This window comes from Nannospalax galili, unplaced genomic scaffold (assembly GCF_000622305.1).
Source record: "Nannospalax galili isolate Female #2095 unplaced genomic scaffold, S.galili_v1.0 scaffold125, whole genome shotgun sequence".
Lineage (NCBI taxonomy): Eukaryota > Metazoa > Chordata > Mammalia > Rodentia > Spalacidae > Nannospalax > Nannospalax galili.
The window spans coordinates 827050-852284 of record NW_008354705.1 but is presented as its reverse complement, the minus strand read 5'-3'; the positions used below and the strand labels follow the sequence as shown (position 1 = coordinate 852284).

The following is a 25235-nucleotide window of genomic DNA, read 5'->3' as shown; positions in this document are numbered from 1 at the left end:
TAGGGCTGTTGCCAGGCCTGCACTCCAAAGTCATCTCAACGCTGTGATTTTTAAGTGAAAGTAGATGGTTAAAATAACTATTTTTCCCCAGAAAAATATTTTGGAATTGTAGAATAAGTGACAAGGAAAAGCCTGTCCTAGGATTATTTATTATTTTAACTGTGGTGCATACATCACTGCAACTACCAGCCCATGATGAGCCCATCTGCCCTGGAGGGTGGGTAGCTGGCATCTGTAGGTGCTAGAGACCTCAGGAAGCCTGCTTAGCTATGGGAATGGGACAAGGCAGAGGGCAGAGAGCCCCTAATGTGGAATGAACAGGCATCCTTCAATTGTGCAGATCTAGCTGCTTCCTCCCCTTCATTTGGTTTCAATCCTCAAACTGCCCATAGTTTTGAATTCTGCTTCGTGAATAAGGAGGACCTGATGATACCCACACTAATTATAATTTGGCACCAAGTTGGTAGGACAGGACTGTCATTCATAATCAGGAGAAGACAAGCTACATTGCATTTAGAGCTAAGTCTTTGACTATCTGGGCCAACCCACATATATACAACCTACCACAGTCTATGAAGCCAAGCTCCTTACTACAACAGTGACTTGGGGCTGGGGCTTCCTTGCCTCTCTCTACCTACTTTCCCCTTTTGCTTCTGATGCACAGACTTACCACACTGGATAGTCCTTACCCTCCCTGCCTGCCTAGCATTTTACTCTTTGTCACTTTTAAGAGTTCTTAGCATCCCTGTAACAATGGGCTAAGCCATTTATAAGGTATATTACAGTGTTTATCAAGCTACATACAAATCCCTTTTTAAAGAAAAAAAAAATCTCAAAACTCAAAAATATGCCTATCAACTTCATCTTAAAGAACCTTAAGAGATAAATAATGCTTATATTGTATAAAAAACCAAAGGGAACTATATTAGTTCAAAGTCCTACTGAAAAATACATATAAAATAAATATACAAGTATATTTATTTGTCAAGACTACATAACAAAACACAGTGCCAGGCAGGAGAAACCGCCCTTTTAGTTGTTGGCCAGGGTAGTCCAAAAGACTCCCACAGGCTATTGCCACAGCCCTGATTGCCACCAAGAACTTGAAAGTAAGACCCTATTGCTGAAGACAGGCCATATCTCAGACTTGGAGCTGGAAGTGACCAGGAAACCTCCTCCTGAAGACCATCTCTCATGGTATCAGAGGACACGATACAAGCTGCCAAGGGAGAAAACCAATCAATGGTCCCACCCAGCTATGAAGCCTAATAAACAGCAATGACTGGCCCAGCAAATTATTGCTATTGGTATAGCACTGGCACTTTTATCTTGTGGGTAATTGACAGCTATTTGATTGGAATTAAGGCCTGCTCAATAGGAGGGAATTCATGTGTACTACTGTAAACATAGCCAAATACACATGGCTGGAGAGGTCATAGATCCTAGAGAAAAACCTACTTTTGCCACATCCCTTGACCAACATAATTTCTTACTTTATTCTAAATATGTATCCTCATATTTACAGACAAGTGCACATTTCACCCCTCATCAAAGAAGCTTCTTTTGCAACAGATGTAAACTATTACAGAATTCTAGAACTGGTCAAATACAGAGACTAGTGTCTGTGAAATGCTTAAGTGACACATCTTCAGTGCAGTCTCTACACTTAGGATGAATTCATCTCTCTTCTCACCAGAGAAGTTTCCTTGTGCAGCAGATGGTGATAAACACAGAGACCCACAATTAGCCAATGTGCAGAGAATAGGAGGCTTCAGAGTACTTATCCCTGAATAGGATACCTATTTCAAATCTCTACCTCCCAAGGCTCAGAGATCATTGTAGAAGAGGGAGGCAGAAAGACAGATGACCACAAGGAAACAGAGTCTTCTAGACAGCTGGTCATATGAGCTCACAGCAATGGTAACAGCATGTACAAGTTCTATGCAAGCTCAAATCTGATACAATTGCAGCACAGACATGGGGAATCCCAACCCAAGCTAAGGAACTTTTGGCAACTGATGGCTGCTGGGAGGGGGAAAGATAGTATCTTACAGGGATGGGACTCTTGGTGGGCCCATCGCATGTGCGTGTGTGCGTGTGTGTGTGTGTGTGTGTGTGTGTGTATGACAGTGGGGGGAGGTGTTGAGAGTGGAGTGGAGTGAATCTAAACACCAAAACTATATTGTATGAAAATCACAAAAATTAAATATAAAAAAAGAAACACTGAACAGAGTCCCCCTAATGGCCTGAAAGTAACTGAATCCTAATGAGCAGTTATAGGGGTACCTAAGATTCTAGAGAAAATGTGAATTATTAATAGTTATTGAGAAGAATACAAGTTGGGCAGATGAATTAAAAACTAACAAGGAAGTTGGGCATGGTGATGCATGCATGCCTTCAATCCTGGCACTCAGGAGGCAGAGGTAGGTGGATCATTGTGAGAGAGAGGTCAGCCTGGTCTACACAGCAAGTTCCAGGCCAGCTGGGGCTACAAGGAGAGCCTGTCCAAAAAAAAAAAATTAAGAGGAGATTTTTTCCCCCATGAATGCTTGCTGTGGACATTTATAGGCCTAGTGTCTTCTATATCAAATAACAGTATTCACTCAACAAGTTCACCCTCCAATCCATTTACATCAACAACGATGCTCTTCCTTAGACAGGCTGTTGTGCAGTCTTTTTAGTGGGCTTGGAAAACTCTGAGCTTAAGACATTTCTCTTTCTTCTTCTCTAAGTTCCAGGCTTAATTGTATACAACTAGAGACACAGAAAAGCCCAGAACCAAATACAAGACTTTGATATAAAGGCAGAGCACAGGATGACATTGGCCTAGAGTATGTAATAAGCAGGGAAGAGAAGCAGGAATGTCGCAGTGGGAAAGGGACTGAAAGAGCACCAATGTCTGAAGGTAATAATGCCAGCCACAAAGGTAGAAGTCTGTGTACAGAGGCAAGAGAAAGATGAATGCAGGAGCAGCTGGGGTTGGTGGGAGGGAAGGCTGGGGGTCACAGACGTCATCTCATGTCATCCTCCATCAATTTTGTAAAGCTTACTGTTGTCAAATAACATTCTGAAGGGCAAAGAGGCAACACAAGGAGGAATCTGATCGAATCCATTGCAGCCCAGTTCTTATATATCCAAAGCAAAACTGGATTTCACAAGCCACAGGGGTAACAGGTAAAAGTCGAAACAGGACTGGCAGTGAGGGTGGCATGCTATCCAGTGACTGGCCCAGAGTTCTTTAAATTCTCCCTCACTAGAAAGAAGTAGGATTGCTTATAAGGGGCACTTGAGCCTTATGGCTAAAGGCAAATGGAACATGCTACCCTGTAGACATTAATATATTAACATTTACTAGACCACACCTTAATATCTCATAGTCTGTGAGTCCTTTTTATGGTAAAGTATGTATAAACTTAACATTTTTAATCACTTCCAAGCGTACAATTTCATGGCAGTAAGTACATTCACAATGTAAACAGCCATTACCACTGTCCTACAAGTTTTTTTTTTAAGTCTATGCTCTATTCTTTACTGAGTTTAGTATAGAGCCATGTATACCACAAGTGTTCCATGGGTGCATGGTTAATTAGCCTAGACACTATCATGCCCATGTGATGACAATAAGAGGATGTGGTCACTCTACTTATGTTCCCTGCTTATTCTGTACATAAATGGAGCATCTGTGAATGCTTGTCTGTGTGGTCACAAGAACTCAGTCACCCTGGGAATAACAATCGAAGTCCTCCTTTGAGCTTCTGCCAAACAGCATTCTGCTTCATGTCCTTGCAGAGACTATTATAAATAGGGCATTTGTATAGACCTATGGCTAGAGCCAGAATCTTCCTGTATGAAGCTTCCTTAGACTGGAGTTAAGAGTTGCTTATGTAATGTAACTGAACATCCCATTATTAATTGGCCACAAACTATTTTTCTGTTCATGTGCCTACCCAACTGGGAGGAAAATGTATTTATCTTGAGAAGAACTAGGTACATGTTTAGTCTGTTTTTTAAATCAACTTTATTGAGGAATAATTTACATATACTGAACACATTTTTAAGTGTATAGATTGATAGCTTTGGCAAATCTAACCATATACATATACATATAGACTTTCTAGACTGCATTACAGTCAGAGATTATTAGCTACAATAACTGAATATCTTGATTGTAAGCAACACATATTTTGGGGATTTCTTTATCATTCCCTGTTATATATGGATACAGTAATACATTGTAAGATAGCTACTATCAGAGATCTGTAACATTTTGCTTCTTTTGGCTTGGAGACATCAGGAATAATCAAAACAACTTACTGTGTTCAGTTTTAGCCATTACATTTCAAGAAGATATCCATAAAATAAAACATAAGAAGAATAGGGACCAATACTGAAATCTAAAAATCATGGTGTGGGGCTGGATAGATGGCTCAGAGGTTAAGAGCACTGGCTGCACTCGCAGAGGACTCTGGTTCAGTTCCCAGCACCCACATGGTAGTTAGTGACCATCTGTAAACCCAGTTCCAGGGGATTAGACTCCATCTTCTGGCCTCTGTGGGCACTGCACACAGGGTACACTTACATAATAAATAAGTAACTAATTAAAAGTCATGGTGTAGGAAGAACACAAAACAATCAAGGATTCCTAAGAAATGATATACATACTTGGGTAGGGTAAGCTAAATAAGTACAATATTTGCCTTAAAGTCTTGAAAACCTTTTATATTGAAAGAAGACAAACTTGTTTGATATGTGATTCTAGAGGGCAAAATTACCCAAGAGAAATGACAAGACAGAGCTGCTATCACCTCCCGCCACCTTCAAAAGGAACAGTTGAGGTATCAAGTATTCCTGCACTGTAATGTTTTTAAAAAAGAGGTTAAACTATTTGAGAAGTTTGGAGCAAGAATATAGGGTTAGGTTAGTTGACCTCTTGAGTTCTTTTCTATTCCAACTCTAAGATGGTGTGCTCTAAGAACTTCTACCTTAAAGCCAGGTCTCAGGGGAGCCATACCTCAGAGAATGTCAACTCTTCAAATTATGGTTTGATCAAGAACAAAGAACCTTGGGTTCTGGAGCAATGGCTCTGCAGTTAAGAGCACTGGCTATTCTTGCAGAGGACACAGATTTGGTTCCCAGCACCCACATGGCAGCTCACAACTGTTCATAGCTCCAATTCCAGGGGATCCAATGTCCTCATTTAGCCTCCATGGACATTGCATGCACGGGTGCACTTGCATACTCACAGGAAAAACACTCACATATATAAAATAATAAATATTTTTTTAAAAAAACAAAGAACCAAACCTAGACAGAAGCACAAACAAAAATAGCTTTGTGCCTGCAAGGACATACATATATTTACATTCATGTGCTCATACACCTTACCTTCACACAATTCCGAGTGACAAAAAATAAGACCAGTCTAGAAAAATGATAGAAAAATCTATCTTTCCTACCAAAACTACAATGTGCTCCCTACTCTATGTTAACAGATTCATTCAGGACTAATAGCACCAAATAAAAGTGTAATGTTCCCTGTCTTTGATTGTATCTTACTTCAATTTCTGCTAAGTCCACCCTGTAACAACCTTCCAAGCATCATTTCTCTTTATACTGGTATTACCACTGCTACCTACAGGCTAAATACTTGCAGCTGATTCCTAACTAATCATCCTGCCCATGACCTTTTCTTCACTTTTATTCAGAAAACTTACAGTAGTCTTTCTAAAGCACAGACTGAATCACAGGACTTTAACTTGCTCAAAAATCTACACTGGCTCCTTAATGCCTACAAAGTGATCCGAAATTCTAAAGAACTAAAGTATGACATTCAATAGCAGCGTAGTCTGGCCCATACCCTCCTTCCTTGCCTATGGTTCCACAGGCTTTGGTTGACAGCAGTACTCAGCATTCCTGGACAGTCCAGACACCTCTCCATGTCGTAGCCTGACTCACTTGTTCTGTAGTGCACCTCCTGTGACCCTGTGAACATTTACTCATTCCTCAAGGCAAATGCTAGCTATCTCTGTGATGCTATCCTTAATGATTCTTCCTCATAAACCACACTGCCCTCCCTGGAATTCAATGTTTCCTCCTGAAGCTAATGATGTTTCTCTTTGCACCTTATTTTTGCACTTAGTTATTGTGCTTGAAATGTCAGTTTTAGGAGTCCAAGCCTACCTTCACCTACCATAGAATCTCCAAGGGCAGAAAACGGGCTTTATTTCTTTCTATAGCCAACCTAGTTAGATCTCCAATGCTAAGCAGCTAACCAAGTACCTTTTACACAATAAATGCTTATTAAGTTGATCTAAGTTTGAGGAGAGATTTTTATCCATAGCTCATATCAGTCTTAAAATTATAACTTCTATCAGAATTATAATCAAAAGTATAGTGATTGACCAAAATTTGTCAAACAATTCTGAGCCCCAAACAGTTACATACTTACATTCACTAGAAGAGAAAAATCAGTGACCAGTTGGCTAAGTTCAATTAAGTCCTAAAGAAAAAAAGGAGAGAGGAAATTACTTATTTTTATTCCTCATAATTACTAAGAAGAAAATAATTTGGGGAATTGGAGAGATAGTTCAGCAGTTAAGAGCACTAACTGCTCTTGCAGAGGACCCAGGCTCAATTCCCAGCACCCATGTGAAGGCTAACCACCATCTGTAACTCCACTTCTAGGAGATCCGACACCCTTTTCTGATTTCCATGGGCATTTACACACATGGGTGCACTTACTTACAAGTAGGCAAAACACTCATACACATAAAATAAAAAAAGAAAATAATTTTTAACATACTGTTTCTAGGGTGTCCCATGACTCAGCAGCATTTTGATCTCGAGGAATTTCAGGCAATGCATATGTCTGAGTCAAACTCTGAGAGCCAACTTCAGCTTCTGTAGTGTGGAATGCTCCTGGGTGAACACAGACCTGTTTAGAGTTTGCTTTTCAAAAAGGATACAATATGAAGCATTCCACAGAACAATTGGCTTGTGAAATGTTTACTAATTAAACTCAAGCTAAAAGTAAATTGATAATTCTATAAAAACAGATTACATATCCCCTGTTCGTTACTGCATGCTTTCCCTCTGTCTACAAAATCATCTAAACACGAACTATTCACACTATCTATGCAATCTGAATAACAAGAGGAATTATTTCATTTGGCCAATATTCCACTAAGACATACGTGGTACAAACAGGTTTGATATGTCCCAGTGCTAAATTCTTAAACTTGTATTTGACTATTTTAGAAGTAAGTATAAGTACACAAGGTGTTGAAAGTAGGAAAGTGGGGCCATTGACATGGTTCAGCAGGTAAAGGTACTTGTCACACAAGCCTGACTACACAAGCTCAATCTCCACAACCCATGCAAAAGTGGAAGGAGAGAAGCAGTTCCATAATGTTATCCTCTGACCTCCACACAAATATGGCATGTGCACACCCACATTCACATATCATATATACTCATAGTAAGTAAGTAAGTAAGTAAATAAATAAATAAATACATTTTAAGTAGGGAAACATGGCTGGTACTCAATGGTAGAGCACTGGCCTAGTGTGCCTGCAGCATACTAGTAAAGCAGGAAGTGATGTGATGTGTTTTCACAATTTACATCAGCCTCTATTAGCAGCAGTCTTGTAACCATTGAGCACATTAGCTATATGAATACTTTTCATACATGTTGTCACTCTTAGAGTCATTCTTCTGCCACATATTTCAACAGTTTCTTCTGCTTTTTTTTCCTGGTTTTTAAAAAGCCTTCAACCCACAAAAGATTACTCATTAAACACTACTGCAATGACAAGGCAAAACTAAGACAACTTTAAAAAATCCACCTTTCTAAGCCTTTCTCATGTCCTCATGCTGGTTCACCAATCTTTCATTCATGCAGCTGACACACTGCTTAGGAACAGAAAGATGTTCAGCTTATCTAATGCATAGACTGTGGTGAATGTGCTGGAGTGCTGGTTAGATTTTGTCAGCTTGGCACAAACTAGAGATGACTATGAAGAGGGAACCTTAATTGAGGAATTTCCTCCATTGGATTGGCCTGTGGTCATTTCTACGAGGCATTTCTTAAATTGATAATTGATGTAGGAAGGCCCAGTCCACTGTGGGCAGCACCATCTCTAGGGCAGGTAAGCCTGGGCTGTATAAGAAAGCTGGCTGATAGCATTTATAGTGCTGGAAGGTGCTATGCATGCTACCGGAAGGAAAAAATAATCACCAACCCTATCCAGCTGTGAATTCTGTGAACTACAATAACAACTGGCAAGGTATGCCCACCAGTGCAACAGTGGCACTAATATTATGGGACTAACCAACTACTCTTTATTGATTTAAGGTCCATTTCATAGGATGGAGTCCATACCTGACACTGATATCAGGCTTAGGAACCCGAGGCTAGACAGGTCACAAGACATAGGAGAGAACCCAATACTAGTTTTCTATTAAATAGTTATATTAAACTGACTCCTAATAACTTAATGTTATACCCATAGATTAATGCATCTCTCAACTCTCACCAGAGAAGTTTCCTTATGCAGCAGACAAATGGTGATTAACACAGATACGCACTACTGGCCAATATGCAGAGAACAAGAGGCTGCAGAGTACTAATTCCTGAATAAGACACCTATATCAAACTTCTGCCTCTTAAGGTTCAGGGATCATTGCAGAAGAGCAGGCAGAAACATTGTTAAAAGCCAGAGGTGGTGGATGACCACAAGGAAACAGTTTTCCAGACACCTGGTCAGTTAGTTATATGAACTCACAGCAATGGTGACAGCATGCACAAGGCCCATGCAAACTCAAGCCAGACAAAATCCCAGCATAGGCATGAAGTGGGTAAGAAACTCTAACTCAACCTAAGGAAACTGAAGCAACAAATGGCTGCTGGGAGGGGTAGAGACAGTCTCTTTCGAGGATAGGACTCTTGGTCGGTTAACCAGGCTCCAGTGGATGGACCCATACTGAAGGACATTTGGGAATGCATTTTAGATGCTAAAGGCCTTACTATATATATAATACAGTGCATTAATTTGGGAGAGGGCAACTAGGGGAAGTATGGGTAGGGGAGGGGGATCTAAATACAATCAAATTATTTTATATGAACATTGAAAAAATTCAGTATTAAGAAATAAAAGAGCAAGTCAGTAAGCAGTTTTTTCCTCAATGGTCTCTGCTTCAGTTCCTAACTCCAAATTCCTGACCTGACTTCCTTCAATGATGGATTTGTAACCTGGAAGTGCAAGAGGAAATAATCCTTTTCTTCCTCCTCAAGTTAGTTTTAGTCAGTGTTTTATTACAGTAACAGAAAAATAAACTAGGACAGTGAAGAAAAAGCAAAGGCTAATAAAAGTATAAGTTGAGGGTGCTCGTGGTATTGTAAAGAATATTCAAGAGCTGTGTCTTTCTCACAAGATCTCTACAGAACTATTAGAGTTAGAGACCAGCAGGAAGTTAGAAGATGCTGTAATCAGATCTGAGCTGTAGTGTGAAGAACATAATAAGGATGGAGCTGACAGGTGAGAAAATTAGAGACTGAAAAATCATTTGGAGACTCTGCAAAATGGCCAGTGCACAGTGATGCTCGTTGGCTCTAAGACAGTAGCAGTGGAGATACAGAGAAGGGACCAGAAGCTCCAGTAGCTTCACTTGCTCTCCTTCACTGCAGGCTCCAAACACCTGCCATTTTACTGCAGCGTCTTCTTTTTGTTCACATTTTATTTAGTGTGGGTTTGCATATGTGTGGGTAGCCTGTGCCACAGCATGAGTGTGACAGAGGACAACTTGTGGGAATCGGTTCTCTCTTACCACTTGGGTCCAGGGATCAAATTCAGGTCATCAGGCTTGGCAGCAGGAGTCTTTACCTAATGAGCCTCCTCGCCAGTCTGACTTTAACATTTTCTGATTACCCATTTATTATGAGTTGTGTTTGGTACCAGATATGAAAGAGTTCTTATTCCCAAAGAACTCATATTCTAGAGGAATTAGACATAAAAAGTGACCATTAAAAACAGACTGTGTTGATAACTATCAGATAAATATAGATATATGTAGTATTTGGCTATTTGGAGGGGTTTCTAAGCTGGGGTGGCATCTGATCCGGCTTGATGTGATAAGTAAGTTTTTATTAGGCTTTCTGGAAAAGTTAGCATTACTGGTAAAGAAGAGAGGAGTATAAATTCTAGATGGAGAAACTGGCATGAGCAAAGGTCCTCAAGAGAGCTGTAATACAGCTAAGATAAAATCATCAGCTGGCATTATCAAACCATGAAGTAATGCACGGAGGTACTAGTGTAGGACACTGTAGATAAGAGAAGGGGCCTTATTGACCAGGTAGATTTGGGCTTTATCTGAAAGACAACAGAAAGTTGCTGAGGGGGTTATCAGTGGGTTTGAAATGACACTTGTGGCTTGACCTACTCCTGCAGTCATTACAAAGGTGTACTAATCCTGGCTCCTTTCAATTCTTTTTTCAGCCAAGCCTAAAATTGAATGATATTTTATAAAACTGCATTATCACCTTACCTTCAGAGTTAATGAACACATTACCTCTCAGTGAAAAGCTTGTTGAAACTGTTTAGAAAGGCACAGTCAGGTAACTAAAAGGTGACATGCAAATTTATCAGAATTGACAGTAGTCTTTCAATTCTCAACTTGATTTATTAAAATATATATATATATACACAAATCTATACTTGTGCTGGGATTATAGGTGTTTATCGCCTCACTCAACTAGCGCACATTTTTTCATAATATGTTTTTATCTATTTTTAGAATATTTTAAATTTATTATTTGACAATTTCATACATGCATACAATCACATCCAACTCATGTCCCTCTCCTACTCTCCGGGAACCCCCAATACTTCTCCCTCCCATCTTCATGTTCTTTTTTTCCTTTTCTAACTTACTGAGTCCAATTAGTACTGCCTGAATGTGCATGGGTATCTTTATTTTTAACAAAGGAAGAGCAAAAACAGATACAGAGAAAGCTTAAGTTTTATGTTACAACATTATGCTAAATAGCAAATGTTCTAAAAGTTCTCAATGATTTTAAATGCTTCCATTTTCACTTCAACCAAGATAAGTAAAGCCAACTTCTGACCTTCCTTCCACTTAATAAAGCTATGTACTGATGATAACTTCCCTGTCAGTATCAGAGCAAATGTAAGCAGAGCTTTGTAACTGTGCCTACTTTGAAGATTTTTTATTCTATTAAAGAGAATTCAAATGAAATATGTCAGGGTCTACAGAATTAGAAGAGTTTATCATAAATAAATTCTTTATCTAAAAATTGTGAATGGGGAGTATTTGACATTTTAAATAAACATAAAAGATTTCCAGTAATAAGAAATAAATGTTTAAGTCATCTCCGTCTCACTTGAAACCAAACTACGTATGTGTCTTAGTTCAAATAAAGTCTTAGAACAAAGCATCCTTTTGTCTTCTATGAAAACCTTGTTAATTTACAACTCTAAACATCACGAATCAATTCAAGGCATGACTGTCAATTAAGAAAGAAATCTTTTCATTTCTATAATGTCCACAGTCTGTACCTCAGTGCTTACCCTTTGACTATGAACTCTTACAAACTGCTAAAGGTCTATGTGTATGACCACTGTTTTTCAAAGCCTAAAACTGGATTTACTGGCCATACATTCAAATAGGCATCAACAGCTGACTCACTGGTTGAAGTAAATAAACTAATAATATTCTGTCCCTCTCTCTTCATCTATGCATTATGAACTGCAAAGATTCTACCAAGGCTAATACACAGGAAATGACCAATAACCTTTGCTACATTAGGAAATGTTTCACTACAAATCTAAATTAATTCAAGAGCATTCCTTAATTTTTTTCTAGTTCTGACACCTTAAAAAATCTACTTATCAGCATCTGACATAAGCTTACCTATCAAAGTAAAATGATTTCTAGGTCATAACAGAGGAAGACAGATTAAAATCAATGGGGACGGTGTCCTCCGAATAATATCATAAAAACAAGCTACGTGTTTCAGAAATTGTTCTCTGTATGTGTATACCTGAGATAAAAATCTAGTATTTCATCTAGTATTTCTAGTATTTCTTAAATTCCCAGCAGTTTCATGATTGGATTCTTTTCTCCTGTGACTATTTGCCTGAAATGTAGCAAAATTTCATTTCTGCTGTGCTGAAGTATGGAGAGTAAAGGAAGACAAAAACTGAAGAGAAGCACCAGATTTCCCTGTGTGATTTGAATCACCTTTCTAAATACAATCAGATTATGGGGTCCTCATTTGTCTTTGGTGGGGATCAACAGGGTAAAAATGGAAGCTGACACAATGAGGCAGAAGGGATCTCAGATCAAGCGGGTCTGGAGAGATTCACTTGGGAACTCTCAGAATCTGAACAAAAGAAATAGCAATAGCATCACAGCTTCCCCCAAACTTCATAAGTTTACCTCATTTACTAGAGAACATAAAATGCCAGAGTCTACTCATTATTTCCATATGGAAATGAAAAACTATTTTTGTATTTTTTATCTTACTCATGGAAAAGTGGCAAGATTGCTCTGGAATCTACTGATGTTTCTAATCAATTTATTTAGAATCAGATTTATAAAGGAGAAAGTATTCTAAGGCACTTAACTTGCATGCATGTAACACATTTCTCTGTATAGGCTGTCACCTCTATAATGGGTATGCAAAGCAAAAATAAGGAGAAACTAGAGTGCACAGGAGTAACATAAGAGTCCCAGCTGGTAGACAGCCATAGGACCCAACTCAATCCCACTCCACCTCAAAGCCTAGGAAAGTCCCTTGCTTGCATTCTTTTCATTGTTCTTCTCCTTTTTTTTTTTTTTTTTTTTTTGTCTTTTTGAGACAGGGTCTCCCTGTAGCCCCAGCTGTCCTGGAACTCACTATGTAGACCAGGCTGGCCTTGAACTCACAGAGATCCGCCTGCCTCTGCCTCCCAAGTGCTGGGATTAAAGGCATGTGCCACCATGCCCAGCCGTTCTTCTCCTTTTTAATCATGCTCTGGACTTTAGGCAATTGAGCAGAAGCTCATGCTTGGTGAAACACTCAGGTGCTGCTGAGATAGTGATTTCAATGCTTTTTAGGCAGTATAATCTAGTCAGAAAGCTCTACCCTGCATTAGATGTAGCTTACATATGTGATTTTATAAATAGAATGGCCATCTTCACCAAATCAGCACTAGTTTCAGAGATTTCATTTTGTGGTTTATCTCCCAGTGGCAATCATTAGATGGTTAGCCTAAATGATATCCCATGAATTGAAAGGTTGGGGAGAATCAATCAAATTGAAAATTAATTTCACCTGCTATTTCTTCTCCCTCATCTTCTGTCTTGGTCTTATTTTTTTTCATTTCTTTATTTCACATTCTTCCTCAGATTCTGCCCATCCTAGATTCCACACCAGCCTTCTGTTTACAGAGAAAGCTAATTGCTGGGGAATAGGTGATCACCCATTTCCTACAACGATATATAAACTCAAGTATGCTGAACACAAATAGGTGTACTTGTAGAAATACACAGCACAATGATAAAAATGCACACTAAAGAAAGTATTACATTATTATTGTGAGGAAAATTGAGTTCTTGGACAGAACTCATATATTTTGCTTCATAGGGAAACACTAGTGATGGGTAATTTGAAGGTAAGAGATCCAGTTATCTTCACAATTATCATGGCCACCACCATGGTCACAATGTTTAGGTATACAAGGTAGCCCATTCACACACAGAAGTGGAAGCCCAGTTTCTCTACCTATGCACAAATGGCATCAGCATGTACTCCGTGGTAAGAGCAGACATCCTCTGTACCAGTACAGTGGTGATAATGGCAGTTGACTCAATAATGAAAACAGTAAGGACAAACTATCAAAAGCATGACTCCCAAATATTCTTCAACAAAAAGCTCAGTGCTAACATCTCCTTAAAACATTTTAGGGCTGGTCACACAAAGTGAAGGGACTGAAGCACATATTTTTTGTTTGTTTGGTTTGGTTTTAAAATATTTTATTATTTTTCTTTTTCTTTTTTTTTTTTTTTAATGTGTATGAGTGTATTGCCTGCATGTATGTGAATGCACCTGTGTCGTGCAATGCCGCGGAGGTCAGAAGAGGGCTTTGGATTCCCCTGGAACTGGAGTTAAGGGCGGTTTGTAGCAGTGATGTGGGTGCTGGGACTCGAACCCAGGTCCTCTGCAAGAGCAGTCAGTGCTCTTAACCGCTGAGCCATCTCTCCAGCCTGTTTGGTTTGGTTTTAAAAGAGTAGCCTAGGCAGGCCTTGAACTTGTTACGTAGTTGAGGATGACATTGAACTCCCAGATGGCCATCCTACCTCTACCTCCCAAGTGCTGGAATTACAGGCATGTGCCATCATGCCCAGCTCTACTTCAGCACATCTGAAACTGTACCTTAAAAGATTATTTCTGCCGGGCATGGTGGCACACGCCTTTAATCCCAGAACTTGGGAGGCAGAGGCAGGCGGACCTTTGTGAGTTCGAGGCCAGCCTGGTCTACATAGTGAGTTCCAAGACATCTGGGGCTACAAGGAGACCCTGTCTCAAAAAGAACAACAACAACAAAAAACCCCAAACAAAACAAAACAAAACAAAAAAAGATTATTTCTATCCACAAAACATAAGTGGCTCACCATATGCAAAGCATTGTGTTAGGTACTAAGGCTGCCACAAAAGCAAAGTTACCCAGAAACTGCATGGTTGCCTAAATGTTTCTTTATTCCCTTGCAAATTACTGAATCATTAGCATTGAAAATGTAAACATTTAAAATAATCTGGATTTGGAGATAGGGACTAGAAGAGTGCCCTGGTAAACAGACAAAAGGGGGGGGGCAGGTGCAACATCTATTTGAATTTCTAATGTATTTATAGCCCATCTTTTTTTAATAAGGATTAAAAGTATCTTAAGACATATAACATGTAATGAGATGGAATAAATTTAAAATAAAAGATAAACAATTACAGAAAAGGAAACAAAGGCTGCAGTTACAAAATAAAGCCAACAACTTTACAATTTTAATTTTTGCTGCTTTTGGCTTTATGCTCTCTAGAAGACAATGCAGTTAGGGAAACCGTATCAATGATTCTACTCACTACCTTAGGATAAAAAACAGAGTGGGGGGGGGGTGCTGGAAAGTTGGCTCAGTGGTTAAGAGCACTGGCTGCTCTTGTAGAGGACCCAGGTTCGATTCCCAGCACCCACATGGTAGCTAACAACTATGCATAACTCCAGTTCCAGGGGAATCCAACACCCTCTTCTGACCTCCTGAATAGACCACCCTGCATTAGAGTAAGTGAGGTGTATACTACACATGAGGATGACATTATCTTTAAGAAATAATTAAAAATTTTTCAGTACATGAACAAGCAGGTACTTGATGCCCCAAAGTTCCAATCCATACAAATTTATCTTGCAAAGTTTCCAGGGTACACATTTCCAGGCCACTTGGGGTGTCAGCAAACTGGCCTATCAGGACTTATAAGGAAGGACGACCTCTCTTCCACTCTACCTGATGAGGTGAGCTTAGTTAACTGTGCATAGTCAACATAAGACTTAGTGCAATACATTACCACCAACAGTCATGGATCTGGTCAGAGAAGGCTGCAATAAAGCTTCTTCATCATTAAATTGTTTCTTAAGTTCTTCAACTGATTCCAAATGGAGTTGGAGAAATTCTGCTGTTGCTGCTGCTGCTGCTTCCTTGACAGGATCTATCATTCTCTTCAGAAATACCAGATCATTTTTATGGACTTTCAAGCAAAGCTTCTCCATTTCTCGGATATTGGAGCGCAGTTGCTATAAATGGAAAAAACAAAAACAAAAACATCACCACCATCTTTCAGTATGAAACCTATTTCTTTTCTGAAGTAATTTGCTATGATGGCTGTGAATGTAAATGATTACAAATTGTCTACAACAGAATGTAACATAAATCCAGCATATTTAGAACTCATGTCCTCAAACTTTGAATTTGTGTAGTAATTTTCCTTTATTACATGTGACTATTACACAGTAAATGCTATGTAACTAGTATTTAGCTTGGGGGGCATACATGATGGAACTAAAATATTCTAAGGTATGATCTATATTGCTAAGTCAAGGATGCATGTTATAAGTTCTAGTAAACATATATAATTCCAAAGCTAGTAAAATAAAAATGGAGTTGAAAAAAAGAATCAAAAAGCAGAAAAAGAAAGTACACAATAGAGTGGAAGATAAACATCACCAATTACATTAAATGTAAATGAGACAAATATTCATTGTAAAATGAAGATTTTTCAGACAGGATGTAAAAGCAAAAGAGTATTTAAAACATAAATACAAAATGGTTCAAACTAAAAGAGTAAAATAAATAATAAATAAATAAATAAATAAATGGCCATGTAAACCCTAACATCCTTCCTCCCCAAAGGAAATTTGCTATAGCAATACTACTATCAGAGAAAATAGAGGTTAAAGCCAAAACATTACCAGAAATAAGAATCACTTTATAATGATAGTGTCACCAAAAATACATGATTCTAAAGTCAAGTGTAGCTAATAACATAGAATACATGTAATACAAAAGCTGAAAGAATTACAAAGAAAATTTTAATACTGTCTTTTCTGTACGTATATATGTAAACATGCATGTTTACATGTGCATGAGTACATGTGGGGACCCAAAGCTGATGTTGAATGTCTTCCTAACTTGCTCTCCACTTCATTTTCTGAGGCAGGTCTCTCACTGAACCTGGCACTCCCTGACTCCAGCTATCCTAGCTGGATGGCTTGTTCTGGGCATTCCCTGTCTCTGCCTCCAGAGTGCTGGGGTGACAGGTGGCCACCAAGCTGGTCTGGCTTTTATGTGAGTTCTGGGTATCTGAACTCTAGTCCTACTTATGTGGCAAGAGTTTTATGCACTGAACCATCTCCCAGGTAATTTCTAGAACAAATGTAAAAGAATATGTTAGGTATAGAATATTTGAACAAGAAGATTAACACAGCCTGATATGTTACATAGCCCAACAAACTGAGAATATATATGTAAAAACCAGAAAATGTTTACACAGTTGATTATATATTGAGTTGTAAAGCAATTTTCTCAAATTTCAAAAATACATCATACAGAACATACTCTGACCATAATTAAGTTAAATTTGAAACCATTAATAGAAATACATCTACATATACTGTGTATAAAAGGAAAAAAAGATGCTTCTAAGTAATCCAAAGGTCAAAGAAGAAATCACAATAGAAATAAAAGACCCTATGACCTGAATGTGAAAAAAGTAATACATATTAGAACTTATAGTCCCCTGCAAAACATCAGTTATGGGGCTAGAGAGATGGCTTAGTGATTAAGAGCAACGGCTGCTCTTCCAGAGGACCTGGGTTCGATTTCCAGCACCCACATGGAGGCTAACAATCATCTGTAACTCCAGTTCCAGGGATCTGATACTCTTTTGGCCTCCTCAGGCTTTGCATGACATGGGTGCACTTACATACATGCAGGCAAAACACTCATACACATAAAAATAAATAGAGAGATGGCTCAGCAGTTAAGAGCACTGACTGCTCTTGCAGAGGACCTGGGTTCGAGTCCCAGCACCCACATGGCGGCTATAAAGAGTCCTTAACTCCAGTTCCAGGGGAATCCGAAGCTCTCTTCTGACTTCCACAGCACTGCATGATATGGGTGTACTCACATACATGCAGGCAATACACTTGTACACAAAAAATAAAAATGATAAATAAAAATATTAAAAAAATAAATTAATTAGATGTTAGTTAGAAATTAACATCTCTAACTACATATACATTAGGAAAGAAAAGCTAGGCAGTCCCTAGGAGCCACCATGAGAAGGGTCTAACTTTTTCTTTCAAATGCTGGCCAGAGCCTAAGTATGCTAAGTATCCCTAACACTTTGGGCTTCCTTAATCTTTCTCTGAAGCGCCCTGCCCTGCCTGCTGCCATGTGGCTAATCTCCATGCTGGTTTATTCTCCTCCCACCTCTGGGCAGCTGGAGATTGGAGATTTACAGCTTGCCTGCCCTGGTTTTTTTTTTTTTTTTTTTTAATTCTAGTGAGTTTTCTTCAAACTTATGTTTGGAAGAAAAAAAGAAAAAAGAAAAAAAAAAGAAAGGCTAGAAATTAACAAGCTAAATATCCATCTCAAGAACACAGAAAATACCAAAAGTTTGTACAAATGTGGAAAGGAGAAAATGACAAAGGTGTGAATAAAGGTAATGAGACAGAAAAGCAGGAACACAGCAGATAACAAAACCAAAATTTATTCTGGAAAAAGAAATAGTTTTAAAAGCACTTTCATAAGAAGTATTTTAAAAATTAAAGACACTAGTAACCAAAATCAGAAACAAATAGGGGATACCTTGCAAAATCAAAAAAATAAGATATTGTGAACAAACTTATGCCACTAAATTAGCAAAGTTAGACAAAATGGATAAATACCTACAAAACTGTAATTTACCAAACTTGGAAAAAAATAGAAACCCAAATAATCGCATAACTACTAATTTTATTTTTGTTTATTTGTTTTGGTTTTTGAGAGAGGGTCCAATACAGTCCAGGATGGCCTCAAATTTCCTGTGTAGCAGAGGGTGCCCTTGGCTCCTGAGCTTCCTGCCTTCATCTCCTGAATGCTGGGATTACAAGCATGTGTCAGCGTGCCCAACTACTACTAAATAAATTAAATGCAAAATTTTGAAACTCTCCTATCTTCTCCCTCTCCCTGTGTAAAGCCACAATCAACCAATTAAAAAAAAAAATAAATTGTGTCACTAGCCAATTCTACCAAATATTTATGAAAAATAACACAAATTCTTCAAGGGAGCAAAGACCATGTTCTGATTCTTGGTAGCAGAACCTTGACACCAAAATTCAACAAGGAAAGTAACGAAAACGAAATATCCACACCAGACTCAGGTGCGCTCATCAACAAACCAGTGCCAGAAATTTAAGTCTAGCAGCATACAAAAGTACAGCAATAGTAGTTAGGGATGGATTCCGTTCAAAAGGTGGGTTGGAAGTCTATTCTTATTGACAACAACAGGTAAATCAATGACAGGTATATCTCAAAGATATATTCTGTTTAGTTCAATCTCTATAATGTTCTGAAGCAAGTTAAATTAAATTGCTGTCTTTCTAAAAATATGTTTTATTTATTATTTTTATTTTATGTGTATGAGTGTATTGTCTGCATGTATGTGAGTGCACCCGTGTTGTGCAATGCCGTTGAGGTCAGAAGAGGGGTTAAGATTCCCCTGGAACTGGAGTTAAGGTAGGCTCATAGCCATCAATGTGGGTGCTGGGAATCAAACCCAGGTCCTCTGCAAGAGCAGTCAGTGTTCTTAACCGCTGAGCCATCTCTCCAGCCCCTAAACTGCAGTCTTAAGGACACATTTTGGTGGTAAAACTATGATGAAAAGGTAAAAGTATTCACCACCAAAGTCAAGGTGGTGATTCCTCTAGTGAGGGGACAGGTGGTTGTGACTGAGAAGAGATCACAGGGCCTTCCAGAATGCTGACAGCTGTCTATTTCTTAATCTGAGTAGTGGTATATAAGTACCGACAATAAAATTACTTAGGAGTATATATTTGGTATAAGTATTCTATAGCACATATAGTTTAAAAAAATTTATTTCTGGTCTTTTTGAGACAGGGTCTCCCTATAGCTCCAGCTGCCCTGGAACTCACTATGTAGACCAGGCTGGACTTGAACTCACAGAGATCCGCTTGCCTCTGCTTCTCAAGTGCTGGGATTATAGGCGTACGCCACCAGGCCCGGCAAAATTTTTAAGTTTAATACTTTTAGAAAAGAATTTTACATTGACCTAAATAATCAACTAGCCTAAGGGCAGAAATATGGTTGAAAACATCTGAGTGGGGATAAAAGGAGTCAAGATCTAACTGTGGAAGTGAATTCATTACTTGCATGTGGAATCTTTCTCCTTTCATTAAGTAGAAGAAATAATGAAAGAAACGACTTCTTTGGGGTGAACTCTGACATATCAACATAAAATAGTAAGGTGGACATGAGCCCTGTGAGAAAGCACGTGTCACCTAGGAGTTATTAATAGTCAGCAAAGGGAATACTGCAATTAGTGACTCCTTGGCAAAGTCAGTTAATCAGATTTAAAGAAAAAAGCCATATGATGCCATTGCATAAATTATATTGCAATAAAACTTTTTTAAAGAGACAGTCTAAAAAATGAATTTCTAACACTATAAAAGAAATAAATCTCTTAGAAAGAGAAATAACCATGAGGCTTTTCTAAGTAATAAAAACCACAGCGTGTTGTATGAAAAAAAATAATAAATCTCAATTAAGAAAACAAAAATAACATCTAAGGAATCAAATACGGCATGTAAGGAATGCTAAGGGAAGTTCAGAGTTTGAGACACTTACCAGTGGGGGAAGAGGATTAAAGGGAGGGCAACCGAACACAGAAGCAAGGAGAACCGTGCAAGTAAAGGGCCGGAGTGCGTGAAACAAAAAAAAGGACATAAAAGACATGTGTGGCAAGAACAGGAAAGGCCCGGCCAGTACTTCAGGTACAATGCTAACAGATGCGCCGAAAGCAGAACCACTTACTCATGCTTTGCTCTGATTCTGTACAAAGGAAAAATACAAATTGAAAGGGAATAAGAAGCATGCCAAAAGAAAGTTTGAAGTGCAAATTGCTACAGAGATCTGGATAGGTTTCATGAGGGGGAATAGATTGAAGTTGTCTGGAAAATATTTTGAGGCAAATAGGACATATAGAATAGAAAGAATAGACAGAAACTCAAAGCTTCTCAATACTGTATTCGTCGATGCCAAGACACAGCACCTTTCTCTTATTTCAGCAGAAGCTGGAACTTATTTTACAATACAGGGTAAAAAGGCACTGGACCACAATTAGGTAGCAGCACTTTTCCTTTCTTAGAGGCACACAGCACAATGGTATGTCTTAAAAAATCTATGACTGCTTAGATTTCATCAATCTCCTAAGATTCTGAAGAACATATCCCACGCCAATTCGAATAGAGGTCAACAATCCTAAATCCGGATTAAGCTCATAAATATTTTAAAACAAAATTCAGTTAAATTCCTCTGAACTCATACAACTTAAAATAACTTGAATTCCATCTTGGGATCTGCTTTTTTCTTTTCTAACATTCTCTACCTTCCCTTGTTCCTCCTCATCTGTTTTTTCTTCCCTAACTTCTACTTTTCCTCCTTTCCTACTGTTTGTCTCATTATCCCTCTTTTCTGTTGCTTCTCCCTTCTTAAATGCCTTTTTAAAAAACCAAAAGTAGCTATCAAGTGTTCCCCTTTTCTCCTAGTAAGATCATGAAAGCCACATTTCACGTCTACAGATTTCATGGCTGATTTTATTTTGGTGTGCATCTGTGCTACTTGTGGAAATGGACAAACTTCCTATAGAGCAGCAGGTTTTTTAATGACCTCTGGAATCGACTGAATCAGAATCTAAGGAGAGTTTCAGAAATCTGTGTTCTCATCATCACTACTATGGAAAGAAAAAGAAAGCAGGGCTGATGAAGTCTCTAGAGAGCCAAGTTTGTTCTTCAGTAAATTACAGCAGTAACTATTTCTAGTTTCTTTTCTTAGTTTTAAAAATAGCTCACAGAAATCTTTCTTAATGCTAATGTTTTCTTCCAGAGCAGGTTGGCTTCTGCTGCTGTCCAAGTAGAGCAGAGTTCTCGCAATCAGTACTGACTGGTGAAGAAAGCAGCAAACAAATCTGGAGACACTGCTACATCACCATCAGGTGGTCGCCACATAGCATTTAATAGAGAACTGACCAGAACAGCTGATGTGCAGACCCTCCCCAAGGCTGGGGAAAAGGCCATCTGAAGAAGTTAAAAGAACTAGTACCCAGCACTGGTTCAAGGCAGGAAGAAGAACCTGTGCCCTCCACTGAACTGGGAAACCTCTCATTCACAAGGCACTGAGCAGACACTCAGAAAGGTTCTGTCTAGTAATGAGGAATAAGTAAGCACAGGCTGAATGCTGTTCCACTTAATGAATCATTAAAGGAAGACCTGAAATGACTATACTGCTTCTGAGTAACTAGTACTTCATGGCATTCCAGAACAAAGCTCAAGAAACTTTCTAGTAACACAAAACCATCCAGCACCTAATAAGATTAAAGATCACCAGACATGCAGAAACAGAAAACCACGACCCACAATGGGGAATCACTGAATCAAAATACACCTATGATTGACAAAGGTATTAAAAGCAGTAGAAAGACAGGGCTGGAGAGATGGCTCAGCAGTTAAGAACACTGGTTGTTCTTGCAAAAGACCCGGGTTCGAATCCCAGTACCCACGTGGCAACTAACAACTGTCTGTAACTCCAGTCCTAGGGGATCTGACAACCTCTTCTGACCTCTGCGGGCACTGCACGACATGGGTGCACTTACCTACCTGCAGGCAATACACGCATACATATAAAAATTTTTTAAAAGCAGTAGAAAGGGATATAAAGTTATCACAATTGCATTTGACATGTTTGAAAAATTAAGCAGCAATAAGGAAGATACTTAAAAACCCAAATTCCTTTTGGCCTTTAATAGTAGCAGACTTGTGTAGGCTGCCTGAAGAGTGCCTAAATCCAGCCTCAGCATGGTGGTGAGGGTCCCAAATTGTGTCGTGCCCATCCCCTACCTTGGATCCATCTGCAACCATTCCCACTGCTGCAGGGCTAAGCTTTTCTGCCCCTTAGTAGGGGCCCAGACCTATGCAGGCTGCCTGAGAGCTCCTGAATCCAGCCTCCGCCGAGCAAGCTTCCCAAATTGTGGTGTGCCTTCTGGCTAGCAGGGGTCCAGATCTTAGGAGGAAGCCTAAGAGCATCTGATTGGTGCATGACTTGAGCATATGTGGGAGCTCCTGAGTAGCTGGACTAGAGCCATCTGGTTCTTACAATATAAAATCAAAAGAGAGAACCTGAAGCTAGACCAACCAGCTTTTCATATGCAATAAGAAAACAACCAAGTAACATCAGAAATACAAACAGAATCAGACTTCAACTCAACTAAGGAAGCCTTGAGTTTTATACCAGAATCACAAACAACAAAAGAAACCCACATGCCAAAATCACAATGAAAACAAATAATAAGATGAAAAATCCAAATAATATGTCCCCACCAAACACTACCAGTCCTATAGAAGAGTTCTGCAATGAGAACCCCCTAGAGCTAACCCAGGACACAGAATTTAAAAGAACAATCATAAACATGGTCAAGGAATTCAACAAATTTAAAGAACACACAAACAAGCAAATAAAAGAACTAAAAGAAGATAGGGATAAACTTCTGACTGAATTCACAAAGAGTTAGAAATGCTGAAGAAAACTCAGGCTGAAATGAAAAAGGAAGTGAAATGCTCAATAAGCCTAACAACAGGAGAAAGCCTCACCAGTAGAATGAATGAAATGGAAAATAGAATATCAAGATTAGATGATAAAATTGAAAAATTGGACCACTCAAACAAAAATTATGAAAAATTTAAGAAAACACAGGGATGGAATATGCAGGAGATGTGGGACACCATGAAAAGACCAAATTTACACATCATAGGCATAGAGGAAGAATCTCAGGTTAATAGTTTTGACCAGAGTTTTCAACAGGATTGTAGAAGAAAATTTTCCCAAATTAAGGAAAGACCTGCCCATACAAATACAAGAAGCACATAGAACAACAAATAGACAGGATCAAAAAAGAATTCCCCATGGCATATCACAGTAAAATACTAAATGTATAGAACAAAGAGAGAATACTGAAAGCTGCAAAAGAAAAACAACATATTATGTATCCTGGAAAACCCATCAGAATTACAGCTGACTTTTCAATGCAAACTATGAAAGCCAGAAGAGCCTAGACCAAAGTATTTCCAGTCCTAAATAGCCACAGATGCCAACCCAGAATACTTTAACCAGCAAAAATGTCTATTATAATTGAAGAGGAAAGAAAAATCTTCCACAACATGAATAGGCTGAAAGAATTCATTTCTATAAAACCAGCTCTTCAAGAATACTTGAAGCAATACAACGAGCTGAAGAAAGGAATGACTATACCTAAGGGGCAACAGAAAGAAACTAAATGAAGTTATAATTATGGAACCAAAGTTAGACCAAGAATGTAAATAGAAATCAAAATGACAGAAAGGAATACACATCTCTCAATAATAACTTTAAATATCAGTGGTCTGAACTCCCCAGTCAAAAGGCACAGGATAGTTGAATGGATTAAAAACCAAAATCCATCATTTTGTTGTCTGTAAGAAACCCACCTCACCTTCAGGGACAGGCACCTTCACTACCTTAAGGTGAGAGGATGCAAAAAAATATTCCAAGCCATGGTAGTAAGAAACAAGCAGGGGTTACAATTCCAATATCTGACAAAATAGACTTCAAACTAAAACCAATCAGAAGAGATAAAGAGGGTCCTTCATTCTGATCAAAGGAACAATAGACCAAGAAGATATTACAATCATGAACATATATGTACCAAACTCTGGTGCACCCAATTTCATAAAAACAGTACTACAAGACTTCAAGGTACAGATTAACCCCAACTCTGTAATAGAAGGGGAATTCAATACCCCACTGTCTCCATTAGACAGGTCAACTAGACAAAGAATAAACAGAGACATGTGAATTAAATGATATCATAGAGCAAACGGACCTAACAGACATCTACCAAATATTCCACCTATGCATCAAAGAATACACTTTCTATTTAGCACCACACAGAACTTTCTCCAAAATTGACCACATACTGGAACACAAAACAAACCTCAACAAATACAAAAAATCGAAATAATTTCAAGCATTCTATCAGATCACAATGCCATAAAGCTTATCAACACCAAAAGAAGCCCTAGTAACTATATAAACTCACAGAGGTTAAACAACACACTCCTGAATGATGAACAGGTTAAAGAAGAAATTAAGAAAGAAACAAAAGTATTCTTGGAATTAAACAGAATAATACACACAACAAAACCCCTGGGACACTTTAAAAGCAGTCCTAACAGGGAAGTTTATAGCTCTGCATACCTACATTTTTTAAAAAATCAAAAAGAACACAAATAAATGACAACATTGTAACTCAAGACTCTGGAAAGGCAACAGCAAACAAAACTCAAATCTAGCAGACAAATAGAAATAATAAAAATCAGAGCAGA

The 25235-nt window shown here is 38.6% G+C and overlaps 1 protein-coding gene across 2 annotated transcripts in view; it reads right to left on the bottom strand.

The window, feature by feature from the left end:
* The window catches only part of Stx17 (syntaxin 17), a 64639-nt gene that overhangs the window by 3586 nt on the left and 35818 nt on the right, over positions 1-25235 (bottom strand). For both annotated transcript variants that reach the window (XM_008851896.3, XM_029555429.1), the window contains exons 4-6: positions 15611-15836; positions 6803-6918; positions 6449-6499 (exon numbers count right to left, since the gene is read on the bottom strand). In XM_008851896.3, the coding sequence (XP_008850118.1) occupies positions 6449-6499; positions 6803-6918; positions 15611-15836 (393 nt within the window). The remainder of the gene's footprint in view (positions 1-6448; positions 6500-6802; positions 6919-15610; positions 15837-25235) is intronic.